The sequence below is a fragment of the Brienomyrus brachyistius genome, chromosome 4 (assembly GCF_023856365.1).
Source record: "Brienomyrus brachyistius isolate T26 chromosome 4, BBRACH_0.4, whole genome shotgun sequence".
Lineage (NCBI taxonomy): Eukaryota > Metazoa > Chordata > Actinopteri > Osteoglossiformes > Mormyridae > Brienomyrus > Brienomyrus brachyistius.
Window position 1 is genome coordinate 24033202 of NC_064536.1, and position 15702 is coordinate 24048903.

General features: G+C 45.6%; 2 protein-coding genes across 2 annotated transcripts in view; both read left to right on the forward strand.

Annotated features, from left to right (window-relative positions):
- The window catches only part of LOC125740153 (tripartite motif-containing protein 16-like), a 42192-nt gene that overhangs the window by 16464 nt on the left and 10026 nt on the right, over positions 1-15702 (forward strand). The window contains exon 5 of the mRNA XM_049011001.1: positions 158-217. Coding sequence (XP_048866958.1) covers positions 158-217 — 60 coding nt within the window. The remainder of the gene's footprint in view (positions 1-157; positions 218-15702) is intronic.
- The window catches only part of LOC125740155 (tripartite motif-containing protein 16-like), a 148172-nt gene that overhangs the window by 3521 nt on the left and 128949 nt on the right, over positions 1-15702 (forward strand). The window lies entirely within an intron of this gene.

Here is a 15702-nt window from a genome sequence, read left to right on the forward strand (position 1 = left end):
TGAGTAACTTACAATGATTTGTAGCTTGTTAAACTGCCTGTTATTGTCCCTCATAATGATAATACCCTACTGCTGGTGTCTCCACAGTGAGTGAAGTCCATCTCCCACAAGTAAATTCCTTTTACTCACATCCCTGTTTCTCTCTGTCTCCTTCTAGTTCCCAAAGACGCCGTCCTACCAGCATTAGTGCCCAGGACCAGAGCAGAATTCTTACAATGTGAGTCTGTTCACACACACGCTTCTCTCTCCCTGTATGAGGTGGAGTGTGTTTTATTGTGTTTTATTGTGTTTTATTGTGTTTTACTGTGTTTTATTGTCTTTCGTTTTCTTCTGCTAGAGGAGCTTCTCTTTCTCTCTCCTGCTGCCTCCTTTCACATTTACATGAGCTGTTTATGTCAGTAGCCTTTGGATCCAATTGTAAGGCAAGTTCATTCTGGGACTTTTCCACACACCAGGAATGGTACATTTGGTACTTTACCTTTTCCACTGACTTCCAGCTAATGACCAAAAGGGCAGCGTGTGGCTCAGTGGGCAAAGCCTGTGTGCCTGTAATCCGACGGTCGCCAGTTGAAACCCACCCTTAGCATGTCTGTGGGTCCCTGAGCAGGGATCAATAAGCAGTTTCAATTATTATTATTAAAAGTTCCTGTACCCAAAGTACCAAAGCAGCTGCGGTAGTTTTTTGGTACTTGGTACTTGAGGTGGGATTTGCAAACACTATCATTGCCTAAAACAAAGAAACAAATAAATAGTTATTTAAAAAGAAGTTACATTGTAGAGGCAGCGTTTTACTAAACTCCTGCTATTTAGTGCATTGAAAATATAGAGCAAACATTAATATCTTAAGCCCTGTTTATGATGAGCTGACAGTGTTAGCAGAGCTCAGGTCTTCAGGAAGCTTGTTCCACCGACAGGGAGCACAGAGACTAAAAGCCGCTTCACCCTGTTTGGTCTTGATTCTGGGACACTGAGTAAACCTTTCCCAGATGCCCTCAGGGGTCTGCATGCTGCGTGACATTCAAGGAAATCAGAAATGTATTTATGTCTGAGACCAATTAGTACACAAGAATGATATTTTACAACGAATCCTGTATCACTCAGGAAGCCAGTGCAGAGATTTAAGGACCAGGTGTAATATACTCTTATGCTATTATGTAATATTATCTTATGGTCAACCATGCTGAACGGAGCACTGAGATCCAATAATACAAATCAAAAACAAGATTTGTGATTCGTCACTGCTGAGATGGATGTCATTTAAAACCTTAACACCTGTAGTGTCAGTGCTATGCTGTGGTCGAAATCCAGACTGAAAAGCATTTAAGGTCCTTGTTTTGCACCATGAAAGAACTAAGTTGCTAAAAAACAGCCTTTTCAGTGATCTTTCCTACAACAGGTAGGTTTGAAATAGGTCTATAGTTACTTACTAATAGGCCATCTAGGTTGGATTTTTCTAAAAGATGTTTGATATCTCAGGTCTTCAGGGCCCTTTGAAAAAGGCCAGATTGAAGAGAACTATTGACTATTTGTAGCACCTCTGATGCTGTACAATAAAAAAACATCAGCATTAAAGGAGCTTGTAGGTAGAGTGTCAAGGCAGCTGGCTGGAGGCCTGAGGTGTTGAACAGTTTCTGTCAAGGCTGCATGGTCTAGGTCAGGGGTCAGTAACCTGCGACTCACGATCCACATGCGGCTCTTTGACCTCGTGGCTCCGGCTCTTCTCAGAATGACAGACACATTCACATTTTCATTTATTAACAAATTATGATAATAAATTATTTATGGCTTAATATTTATGGAGGGTCCTCCATTGCGCACTTCTGTAATGTCTTAACTACATCATTTACATCTTCCTCAGCATCATTCTCTTCGACAAGATTATGTCTGGTGAAATGATATGCTCTCCGGAGTTTTCTTCAGTAACTGAGATTGGATGTACGCTTTCGTGCTTTTTGGGATTCCTAATTCTTTCTTATACTTTCCGTAGTAAATTGTTACCATTCCTTCCTGAATCTTTATAAAAACCGGTATATTTTCTCTGATTTACTTATTATATCCTGCTGAGTTCGGAGTGGTGAGGACATTTTGCGCTGCTCAGTCAGCAGTTACAGTAGTGAAGTGCAGAGTGAAGGACAGACAACTGCAGAGCCAAAGGAATTTTACTCAAGAGAGGAGGGGTGACGTCTGTGCGCAGGGCGAGTGAACCGGGAGCGGGAAATCAGAGTCAGGCAGACAGAAGTCCCCAAACGGAGTTTAATGTGGGCTTAGCACATAAACTCGGAGAACACTTCACAACACTTTTATTGACTGGACTTGGGTAAACTGACTTGAGTGCAGACTAAATACACATGACTAAGGGACGGAAGTACAGAACAGCTGAGAACAATCAGGAATTCACATGAGGTAACTAGGGGGGCGTGGCAAACAGGTGGATCGGACGAGCAGGTCAGGACAGGAGGTGTGAGGGTGAAGACTTTCGGTACAGAACTGAACAATGTCGTAGTATTAGTCACCTTTGCACGGTTACATGTGCGAGTGATTTAAAACTGAGATGCCCCCCTCCCCCCTGAAATAGTCTTTATTTTTAGTAAGTACTTGAAGTTTTGTCTTTGTGTTAAATGCATATACACTGATATTGCATTAAAAATCGTATCTCAAACCCCTGTCCCTGCCCTCTTTGTAAATCTTGGGTCAGACATTTAGGATGAAATGGCTCTTTGCTTTAAAATGGTTGCCGACCTGCCAATCTAGGGGGTGGAAAAGTGCCACGTATAGTGATTTGCAGACCTAATATTCAGTAAAGCTAAGATGAATGTATTAAACACATTGTCTGACCCAGACTGTAGGTGTCACACAACTGGAGTCAGATTAGATAGCGTAGCTGTGGGCTTTGATGCACTTTGTTCCTCTTGAAGTCAGTCTGAACAGGAATGGCTGACACTGGGGCTACTCCTCACTGCCTAGTGTGGGCTGTAGCTACTGCAGTGGATCCAAACCAAGTAAGCGGGGGGGCTTAAGGGCCCAGGCTGTCCTAGATGTTAAACTGCACTATAATACTGAAAGCAGGGAGGCTGCCCTCGCTTCGTTTGGGTAGCAGGAACTTTTTGGTCCCACACAGTAACAACTAATCAAGGCCTTTTATCTGCATCCTTAAGCTAAGCTCACACTACATGATTTTAGCCACAATTTTCTGCTTGATGACAGTTTTTGGAGACTGCAGACAAAAGCCCCAGATCAGAGGACAAATCAGTGTCCGATTGATGTCGCAAGTCAGAGCTCAATCACTATGTTTGACTGTTCAGAGATGTGACCTGACGGAGGCGCTGTTGCATTGCAGACAGCAGCCAGATATTTGGAGTTGGGTAATATCTCGACTTTCTTGACGACTCCAAATCCTGTAGGTGTGAAAGTGTCGTGGCTGATAATGAGCTACAGCCAATGAGAGTGAAAGACACTGGGTGAGGAATGATGTTAAAAAGGAGAATTTATTTAGATACTGTTCTTATTGTTCAGGTATGTGTACGTGTATATACATTGACACAGTTATTGTGATGTGTGTGTTTTTTCTCCTGTATGTAGATGGATTTTCATGCGTTCAGGTGAATTTCTGTGTGAGCGTGATTTTAGACAATATCCAAAGATCCACTGAAACAGAAAATCACTTAATTTCATTTGTTAGTTTCTTTTTTTTACAAACAGGGAAGGTTTGCATTTAAAAATGACTAGTTTCTTATTTTAAATAGGTGTTTTTAATTGCTAGTTTTAAGAAAAAAAACCTTCATATTTGTTATTTTTCCGCATGCGCTGAGTGTACCCGGTTTGAGATTCCTTAGTATTGTCCTATATCAGCACCCGTAGTCTCCCCCAAATTGGCTGTGACACTGAGCATCTCCCAGTGTTGCCAACTTAGCGACTTTGTTGCTGTATTTAGCGAGTTTTCAGACCCCGCTAGCGACTCGTTTTCAAAAGAGCGACTAGCAGCATATCTGCTGACGTGGGCTCCCCTCCCGTCCCAAATCGCTCACAGACGGCCGGTCTGCACACAGCAGCCCCGCCCAGCTGCAGTCAAAGCAGGAGATGTTCACCCCTCCGCGTCCAGACTGCAATTAAATCGCACATGTGCGAAGCCTCCACTGGCTGATCCTGCCCTGGCTTAGTCAGGGCGGGATGTACAGTAAATGTAAAAACCTTCTTTTTCTAAACTGCACTAAAATAAGTCACCGATTTGACTCACACAGTCTCAGTCACTTACTCACCTCGTCCACTCTGTATGCGCCTCTCTGTGACATACGCTAAACATTCATCATGTCTCAGTCTAAACTGTACTCTCATGTCTCAGAAATACAGAAAGAAGTGGGAATCAAACCCTGAATTCAAAGGCTGGTTGACGCTGCGTATTAGAGATGCTACACGGGCAAACTGCCTGTATTGTAAGGCTGATTTCTCTGCTAAACTTAGTGATGTAAAAAAAACACACGACAACTCAAAACAGTTCCACCCAAACCACACTGCCATCAATGGTTAAAAACATTAACCATTTAGACATTTCTTTAGTTATATGTATGAGGCTGCTATCGCTGAACACTGTCCTATGCTGGCATGTGATGACATTGGAGAAGCATGTAGAGCTGCTTTCCCAGACTCCACTGCTGCTACCCACTTCAAAATGCACAGGGCAAAGTGTACAGAAATGATTAATGGTGTTCTAGCACCATACTTTCTAAAAAAGTTGGTCGCAGATGTGGGTGAGCATCGTTCCAGCCTCCTCCTCGATGAGTCCACAGATGTAAGTGTGTCTAAGTACCTGGTGTTGTAATAAGGTACTTTAGTGACACCAAGCAGACAACTGTGTCAACATTTCTGGGGCTTGTTGAGTTGGAGGGAGGAGATTCTGAGTCTATAGCCAGTGCTGTTGTGTACAACTTTTTGCCACATCAGCTGCTTACTCATTTAAGTCACTCAGTTGCTGAACAGTTGGTTTTCACCCTGGCCGTGGAACAGTGGACCAGCTCTATACTCTCAGCAGGGTTTTGGAGGGTTCATGGAAGTTTGTCCAACCAGTCTACATGTGTTTTGTGGACTTGGAGAGGGCATTCGACCGTGTCCCTCGGGGAGTCCTGTGGGGAGTGCTCCGGGAGTATGGGGTACTGGGCTCCCTTTTAAGGGCGGTTCGGTCCCTGTATGACCGGTGCCAGAGCCTGGTCCGCATGGGCGGCAATAAGTCGGACTTGTTTCCGGTGAGGGTTGGACTCCATCAGGGCTGCCCTTTGTCACCGATTCTGTTCATAGCTTTAATGGACAGAATTTATAGGCGCAACCAGGGCGTTGAGGGTGTCCGGTTCGGTGACCTCAGGATTAGGTCTCTGCTTTTTGCAGATGATGTGGTTCTGTTGGCCTCGTCAGACCATGACCTTCAGCTCTCACTGGGGCAGTTCGCAGCCGAGTGTGAAGCGGTTGGGATGAGAATCAGCACCTCTAAATCCGAGACCATTGTTCTCAGCCGGAAAAGGGTAGAATGCTCTCTCCGGGTTGGAGATGGGGTCCTCCCCCAAGTGGAGGAGTTTAAGTATCTCGGGATCTTGTTCACGAGTGGGGGAACGATGGAGCGGGAGGTCGACAGGCGGATCGGTGCGGCGTCAGCAGTCATGCGGGCGCTGCATCGGTCTGTCATGGTGAAGAGAGAGCTGAGCCAAAAGGCGAAGCTCTCGATTTACCAGTCGATCTACGTTCCTACCCTCACCTATAGTCATGAGCTATGGGTAGTGACCGAATGAACGAGATCGCGGGTGCAAGCGGCCGAAATGAGTTTCCTCCGCAGGGTGGCTGGACTCTCCCTTAGAGATAGGGTGAGGAGTTCAGTCATTCGGGAGGGACTCAGAGTAGAGCCGCTGCTCCTCCGCATCAAGAGGAGCCAGATGATGTGTCTCAGGCATCTGATTAGGATGCCTCTGGGACGCCTCCCTGAGGAGGTGTTCCGGGCATGTCCCACTGGGAGGAGACCCCGGGGAAGACCCAGGACACGCTGGAGAGACTATGTCTCTCGGCTGACCTGGGAACGACTCGGGGTCCCCCCAGAGGAGCTAGAAGAAGTGGCCAGGGAGAGGGGAGTCTGGGCTTCTCTGCTGAGACTGCTGCCCCCGCGACCCGACCCCGGATAAGCGGAGCAAAATTGATGGATGGATGGATGAGTTGCTGAACATAGAGAACCTTTGCCAAAATGATTATGAGCCACTCTTTCTGTGAGCCAGCACAGCCTGTGTGTATGTACTCCGCCAGAGTGTTTCTTTGAGGTCACTTTAGCCGGTTCCAAGCCCCGATTAAGGAGGAGGGTTGGAAGTGTGATATATAAAAAAACAGGAATCAACAGAGGAAAGTTCATTTGTACTTCTAAACGTATTTAGGGTGTTTTAAACCACTTGTTGTCTCTCCCACGACATTATTCCTCTCTCCTACAGCATCCATCACAATTACATGCATATTTCATATGATGCAAATGAGGCGATGGCGCCGTTTAGCGACTTCTAGCGACTTTTGGGACAGACATAAGCTACTTTCCTTGCTGAGGAGTTGGCAACAGTGGCATCTCCCCATTCTGTGCTTGGGGAGGGAGGTGTGTGTGTGAAGTGATTCGCGGCATGTTCATATTTTGATAATTACAGAAGCACGCAATGGACCGCCCTCATTCTCATATAACTAAAGAAATATCTAAATGAATAATAATAATATTAACCCATAAATAAACAATTTATCTTTATGAAAGTATGTTTAGACCGATTTTTCCATACGACCTAAACACACTAATCCAGCTCCGTCAAATTAAAATAAAAAACATATATATATATATATATATATATATATATATATATATATTCAGCTTTGAAGTCCTTTTAATGTACATAACACACACACAAATGATGGCCTGTGGAAAATAAATAAATAAATAAACACAAAGCAATCTCTCCATGTCGTTGTGGGGTTTCCTCCGGGTACTCCGGTTTCCCACCACAGTCCAAAAACATGCTGAGGCTAATTGGAGTTGCTAAATTGCCCGTAAGTGTGCATGTGTGAGTTAATGGTGTGTGAGTGTGCCCTGCGAAGGGCTGGCCCCCCATCCTGGGTTGTTCCCTGCCTCCTGCCCATTGCTTCCGGGATAGGCTCCGGACCCCCCGCGACCCAGTATGCTCAAGAAGTAGGCAGAAGATGCCCAACATATCGAACTGAACTGACCTGGAATTGACACTTTTCTCGAAACAATTTCATGTTCAAGACCCGTACTCTGTTGAGAACCTGCTGCAGGTGTACATCGTGTTCAGCTTGTGTCCGGCCCCAGATGAGAATGTCGTCCACCACTATTTCGCAGGGTTGTCCTGCGAACAACTGCTCCATGCAACGCTGAAAAACTTCACTTCCTGTGGAGATGCCATATGGCATCCTTAAGAACCTGTATCGTCCATAAGGGGTCATAAAGGTGCTCAGTTTAGATGATGCTTCATCTAAAGGAATTTGCCAGAAGTCACACTTTGCATCAAGAGTACTGAACACTTTTGCACCTGTCATATCTGCAATGATCTGATCAATGGTTTTCAGGGGGTGACGAGGTCGGAGTAAAGCCTGGTTCAGGTGCACTGGGTCTATGCAGATTCTGACAGAACCATCACGCTTCCTGACAGCAACCATAGCAGACACCCACTCAGTTGCTTCGTTTCCTGGTATGATGACACCTAATTCAGTCATGCGGTCAAGCTCTGCCTTCACTTTCTCCTTCATGGCTATGGGCACTTTCCTAGGCATGCATGTGGTGGGCAGCACAGTACTGTCCAATCTCATGTGGTCCACAACTGGCACTTTCCCGATGGTGACACAGTCAAAAAGGTCACTGTACTCAATTAGTTCAGGTACTTGAGGCTGTAGCACATGGACGTCAGGTCCCAGTCGTATGAGACCAACAGCAACACTGTCCCATAAACCCAGTAGTGGCTTAACATCACGGTTTACCACATGAAATTTGAATTGACCTTGGGTACAATTCAGAACTGCAGTACAGTATTGATTTGCTGGCCGCCATAAGCTAGCAGATGTACCTTCTCTGTGGCATTGACAGAAATTTCAGGAGCAAGTTTGTTCAGCATCTGTTTAGAAATGACATTACACCTCGCACCAGTGTCAACTTTAACTTTCAGATACCCCCTACCATTTGTGAGTGTCAGACTGGTGAAAATGTCATCCTTCTCAGTGGTGAGATCAACTGGATCGCAGTAAAAGGTGTCTTCTGGGGAGGCATGGGGATGAAGCTCTACTTCATGCACCCTGACTGCTGGCTGCCCTCTGGACCTATTGCTGATCTGGATGGCATTCTGCACTGGGGCAGACCGACAGCATCGTGCAGAGTGATTTAGCTTCAGCACCGTTTATTAAATGCGAGACACTTGTGCCTCACAGGGGAATGTTGCCCATTACAATTGGCAGAACGTTGTCTTTGCATGGCACAAACTTCAGTTTCTCTTTTTAATTCCCTTGTGCTTGAATCGGATTGCTCACTGAGCATGCATATATTAATAGCTGATTCAAGCGTAAGGTGTTACATTTTACATTTTTTTGCCAGAATTTTCAATTTTGGAATATTCAACTGAATCGACTCACCCGGCTTTTGGCAAGCGGTGTTGAATGCGTGTCTGTCCATGATTACGTTTTTCGCAGGCAGACATAAATCCTGAAACTTTTTCACTGGGACTCCTGGATCGTCTTTATCCTCTCCCTCCTCATAGACAAATGCTTCTGACTTCTCCACTGCATCGGGACCAGCCAGGTTGAGGAGCGTGTAAGCCTGCACCTTTTCGGTTTGTCCGATAGCCCAGGACAGCAGTAGATGTGCCATTTCTTTTCAAATTTGTCAGCAATATGTTCAGCAAAAACAAGCGGATCAATTCGCTGAAGTCCCTGAGCCATTGTATCCCATTTCTGACACCATGTAGAATGGATTTAATAAGGTTACAGACACCTTTATTAAGAGCGATCAGTAACTTCTTTAATGACTCTTTTTCGCCTGTGTGTATTGCATGGTGCCTACAGTAAGTGGTCATTTGGCAGCCCATACTGACTCCTTTCACTTCAGCCACAGCCAATGACTGCAACTTTCAGTGACAGTGGCGAGAACCTTAATTGCCTTCCGCTGGTCCTGCCCTCTGGAGGCCACTTCCTCCAGCAGCCTTCTAGTGGAAATGGCTGTAAAGCTCCTGCAGCCCACATCCACTGGATGCAGCTGCCAGGTTCACATACCAAAGCTTTTTCCTTTCATATGCCTCACTGATGGCATCCTCCCAAGGGACTGTCAGCTCAATGCTGAAGACACGACAGCAGGACTTGGACCAGAGAACCAGATCCGGCTGCAGGTTGGTTACAATGATATTGGGTGGGAAGGTGAGCCTCTGATTTAGGTCAACACACAATTCCCAATCCCTGGCTGTATCTAGCGGGGATGAGTCAGGAGGTGAAGGTTTAGTCTGTTGTTTCTCCCCTTTCTGGATGAAGGATGTTAGCTGTGGGAAGGTGGTCTGGGCATTTAGGGGGATGGCACTGGTTGGCACTCTCTTGTGCTGTAGTGTTGAGGCCAAGCATTTCAGAACCTGGTTGTGGCGCCAAGTGTATCTTCCTGGCATTGAGGCAGGGGTGGCCAGTCTTATCCATAAAGGGCCGCTGTGTATGCAGGTTTTTGCTGAAACTCCCTAATTGGATCACAAATTAGAGGACTGATTGGCTGAAGAGTCTTCACACCTGGGTTTGAACAGCTGACCTAAAGCTTACCCCAAAAACCTGCATACACACTGGACCTTTGTAGATAAGTCTGGCCACCCCTGCAATAAGCTGTTCTTATAACCCACTAGGATCTGACCCTTTCTTCCATCCATCTTTCTTACTACTGCTGGCTATGGCTGAATGGACTCTGGGCTCATGATTATTGAGTTGTGTACCTCAATAGTACCAGGTTGTGTTTTGGGTTTTCTACCTAAACAACAGTTGTAAACATGAATATGAAACCACATTTCCAACTGAGATTTGGTAGTCTTATAAATCTTGGGCAAGGCAAATACAAAAGCCATAGTACATAGCATGTGTGCCTGTGTTAGGAAACACTGAAATTAGCCGGGCCCAGATTGGTTTGGTACCTGAAAAACAGCAGAGCCAAGAGACGAAAAGGGATCTAGTTCTGGGCGACTCGTCTGAAGAGCGTGTCCCTGTCTCTTTCTTCTGAAGATGGACACTTGGCTGACTCCTCTTAAGGGCCCTCATTTGCCTCGGAGACTGCAGTGAAAATTAGGATCGGTTGGTGCATACATGGGGCTGAGGTGGGGTCCACAGACCAGGAGGGGGAGCTACGTGATTGTCTGCAGATTATTGAGGTCCCCAGCAAGCCAAGGGTGACAACCCTATGGAGGGTGGAGACGTGTTGTTTGTGGACTGGTGCTCGCTCCGGTTCGAGGATGGTAGCCTGGCCATACTGTATGACCACCTGGTGGAGGGAGCTAAAGTTCCCCCTCCCAGTGGGCAGCCCAGGCTGCTGAATTGTTGCATTGACGCAAGAGTGTCATCTTGGAACAGGGAAGAGACTGTATACACTGATTCTCTGTATTTTAGGTCTTAGGCACCAAGATCAAGGTCTGAACATACTGTCCTTGTGCTGTGCTTAAGCTACTGGTACAGAGGTTGTTTGCCTGTGCCTGCGACCTTGCCAAGAGAGAGAAGCTTCCTCAATCACGCGTTAATCATTCATTTGACAGCAATATTGCATCTTAGTAAAGGAGTTGCATGGATGGCGTGCCTAGTGTGTGGTGTGGTGCATGATCTCAGCGCGTTGAGATGACTGGAGCTGTAAAACATGCTGTTAAAAGTGTAGGAGGCTGGATGTGAGGGATCATGCAGGCCCCATGGGATGAAAGCCCGACCAAACCCACCAATGGAATGGAAGGGGATGTCCCTAGGCCTATAGTTTTAAGGTATATAAGGAATTTCCTTCATTTCACTTTTTGGGATGGAGATACTCTGCTGCTGTGACCACATACGAAATTCTTAACTCCATATAAACGGCTTTCTTGGTAAAAATTAATGTAACCCTACTGCTAGAGTAGGGATCAAGTCAGATGGTGTTAGACATATAAATGGGTCAGTATTGAAGGTAAAGGAAACAAAGATAATCACATGACTCTAAGACACTAATCTAGGTCCAGATGGAGGGGGCAGGAACAAAGGTAGATGGAGTTAAACAAGTTTATTATAATAAGAAGATAAATCATAGAATTAGCACCTTTAATGACAACTGAAATGACCGGTACAATAAATAAGAAAATCTTATCCCCAAAAGAATAGAATATTGTCCTCTACCCAGGTACTTTATATGACCCATAATCAGGAGGTCCAGCTTATCTGAATCCTGTGTTGAAGAGAGGGTGGCCGATTTGCTGCTCCAATCCAAGGCTGAGACGATGTGCAGGGCTCCAGTGCCAAAGCAAAGCAGAGGCTGTGTGCTCAGAGATCTCAGGACCAGCTCGCCATCACTTTCCGAAATCCCAAAAAACCTGTAATCTGTAGTGCAGACAGTGAGCAATTCAACTAATTTAGTTCTGAGACCTCATTCATTTCCCAAACCGTTCAAGGTTAAATTGTTCCAAGTATTTTTATCAAATCAACAAAAATAACTTATTTTGCAAATAAGAAAAGAGTTATACTTGTCATGCCCTGATCGCGCCGATCCTCTTGTTCACCACGCCCCCTCATCTACCTAGTGTGGAATCCCTACATTATCAGCTGTTTCTAGTTGGTACCCAGTTCCTGATCCAGTCTCAGCATTTCATGATTCTCTGGTTCCTGATCAAGTCCTGGCAGATCCTGATTATTAGAGGTGGAGGAGGAACTTGAGTGGGACCCCTCAGGAATTACCCTGACTCCTGCCCCGATTAACCCCTCTGGAGTGAAGCCCCGACCAGCACCCTGTCATGGCAGATCCCGGCCAGGACCCCATCTCTTTGTGTCCTGCAGAGGGGAAGGACACTCATGCCGGAGTCGAGTCCTACCCGCCCCGCTTCCCAGCTCACCTTCGATTCCTCTTGCTCCTGCTTGGCAGTCACATTTGGTCCTCCGGCTCCTGCTTGGTTGTTGCCTGCGGTTCCCCCTGTGGTGACTCATCGGTCATCTGCGGTTCCACCTCCGACGCCTCGTCGGTCGCCTATCATTCCCCCAACTCCGCCTCATCGGACTCCTGCGCCTTTGCTGGCTGTGGCTTTGCCGTCGCCTGCAGCAGCTTCAACTCCCTCTTTGCCTCCTCTGGTGTCCCCTCCGCCTTACTCCTTACCTCCTCCCGTGGTCCCTCCGCCTTCCTCCTCACCTCCTCCTGCGGTCCCTCCGCCTTCCTCCTCGCCGCCTTGCTGTCCCCTCACCTCCTGCCTTGCGGTCGCTTGTGGCTCCTATTGCTCCCACCTTCTGCTTTTGTTTATTTGTTGTTTAATACACTTACTGTAATCTGATTGCCTGTTTTTACTTTTTAAGCTGTGGTTGCTGTTTAATTTATATGTTCTTGTCAAATAAAATTACTTTTCTTCATACCGGTAAGATTTGGTATCCAAAAACTTTTTTCTAAAAAGTAGTAGTTGTCTTATAATCGGGTTTGTCTCATATTCGAGCCAGTACAGTAATTCACAATTAAGAAGTCCATAATTCCTGGATTTGGTCACCGAACAAGATGGCCGCATAATATTACCTCTCCCCAATGGTCTAACACGATCCTCCAAATCCAAGATTGAAAGTTTTCCAATTTATTCATTAAGCATTCCTTAACTACCACTTAAGTCTATGAGCTAGGGTTAAGTTTAAGATTAAGGTGCAGGAATGTGCTTAATTCTGGTCTAACAACCTTTTGTTGACCTTGGCATCACTGCATGTTGTGCGTTCATTATTACCTAACAAGGACGTCCCCATATCTGGCAACCACCAGGGCTCTGGAGCCTAAGTCCCTGGGCTAAAGTGCCTCTTTCCCCAGGTAAGAAGTCAAGGAAGTCCTTGTACTAAGACCCATGCAGCACCAGGACTCCAGTCAAATTCTCCCCAGGATGGGAGCCTCTTTTCCCAGGTAAGGGATGAAGGATGTCCCTCCAGTCTGGGGATTCTGGCCTTGGGCACAGGACCTACAGTTACTATCAAGCCTCAGGGCTCCAGTGAACCTCTCTTCAGCTTGGGAGACTCATTCACCTCCTAAGGGTTTGAGGATCTCCTGCTACTTCCATCCAGCCCCGGGATTCGGCAGAGAAGTCCCAGGACCATCCATACTTAACCCTAACCCTAACCCTAGCTCTAAGAACATTTTAAATCTCTGCAGACCCCTGAAATATCAGCCAAGCTGCACTTGTGCTGAGGTAACACCTTTACAGCTGTATGTTTGCAATGTGATGTTTGCCTCATTTGTTTGCCACGATTGGCAATATTATCTGCTACATACTACAGATATGAATGTAAATATAGGCAAGTGAGTATGTCTGCTTTGAAGGTACAGAGATCATGCCTGCTTAGGTAAAGGGTGGGGAAACAGGTCAATCCTGTAAGTTAATTCTGAAAGTCAGCTTAAATTCCAATACAGTTATTGAAAATGGAGACTTTAATAATAAAAAATTCTGTAGCATTACAGTAAATTGTGACTTCAAATAAATTCTAACAGAATGTGTGATTGTTGTGAGGTGTGGGATCTCAGGCTGTGGGCGTATTTCTTGACCTCCACCCCACTCTGTATGTGAAGTTTGCATGTTCCCCCAACATGAGTTTTCTACTCATCCTTCAGAGACTGAAAACATGTGATCAGCTGATTGTGATCTCTAAGCTCTCCTTAGTGTGTGATTGTGTGTATGAGTGTGTGCTCTGCTATAAACTAGTATCCTATCCATTGTGTCCCCCCGCCCTGTGCCACCTGGGACAGGCTCCAGGCTCCCCACCCCCCTGTACAGGATAAGCAGTAATGGAGGACGGCTCCACACTGTTCCAAAGAAAGGGCGCTCCAGCTCCCTTCAGGACTTCAGACCAGCTGCTCTCACTTCACGCCTCCAGGCTTGTGGGTGTGGTTCCCACTCCTGGTTCTGCATGTACAGCTTGCATGTTCTCCCCGTGTTCCTGTGGGTTTCCTCAGGTTTCCTCCTGCTGTCCAAGATCTCACAGTTTGGTGAATTTGTGTCTCTAAATAGTCCTCTGCCTGTGAGTGAGTGTTTGCCCTGTGATGGACTGACATCCCATCCAGGGTGTCCCTGCCTTGTACCCTGTGCTTCCTGTGACAGGCTTCAGGCTCTGTCCCATAACCCTGTACTGGATAAGGGGTTATTGGAACTTATACTACGGGACCGTTGAATGCTTGAATCTGATTGGCTGGCGAACGTAGTTCCAGGCAGCTCTCTTGACCGCATTACAGTTCCATATCACTTTGCATAGTTAACTGTAATAATATTGCAATAAATAGAAAAATGCAACGAACGAATAAATAATTAAATGAATAAATATACATGCACAAGCTTTTCTGTCTCATTACTGCAATCACACGTCCTTGCACACACACACTACGGTTACACACTCACACAAAAACGTGTCAGCGCTGCCCTGATGATTTTATCAGTTAGCCTAGTATAGCAACTTAAAGGCTACACATGACATTTCTCACTAGCGAGGTAATAACAGCGCTGCATCTTAAAGCAGACTTACAGTTTAGAGACGGTGCTTCAGAACACTGTTGAGGGACACACAGAGGTAGCCTAATTCATACAAGCTCTCTCTCTCTCTCTGTTTCTCTTTCTCTGTGTCTCTCGCTCCCTTTCTAATAACTTCATTATTAACTGCATTAGTCTGCTATCAACGGCTCAAGCCTCCATCGTCATTTAAAATGACGTTTTGGAACTAGCAAAAGAGTCGTTGGATGAGATGCGGAACAAATAATCCTACTCACAATAGCGATTTAAGTAGAAAAACCGGATGAATCCCTTGAAATATATCATCTGATCGATGTCTTGAGGTGTGGCAACCGTAGTATAAGCGGAATAATTGACTCCGGACCGTTGAATTATTAGAAAAATAATGCACACTCGGGTGTGCATTATTTTCTAATAATTCAACGGCCCGTCGTCAATTATTCCTTACTTGTTAGATATTTTATCTAGTATTTAATATTTTTGTCCCTTGAGATGGCTGAATCCATTACCTTTCTGCTTAAATGCGACATTTGAACTTAAAAGTGTTTAATGAAACCTATGTCTTAATGAACCTATAATTGCAAATTCCTGCAAGTTACACCTGATACCACGTGATCCAAATCAAATTACTTTTTTCCAGTAAATCTGCTTCATCTGGAGAAAAATGCACACAATCATCTAAACAGACACAGAAATTCATTCTTAGTATAAATGCTGAGTTATACCTTTCTACCTAATTGCCATGACCTGCTTGTCCAATCCTCTCGTGTGCCACACCCCCCTAGTTTAACCTCATGTGAAATCCTGATGTTATCAGCTGTTTCTTGTTGTTTCATTAAGTCCTGTGTATTTAAGTCCACATCAGAGTATGTATGCCCAGTTCTGTCATTGAAGTCTGTATCTCTTTCATTCCCCTTTTCCTATTAAAACCCCTTTATTTACCCCAGTCCTGTTTCCCTTGCCTGCTTCCCCGCTCCGCACTGCGTCAGTCACG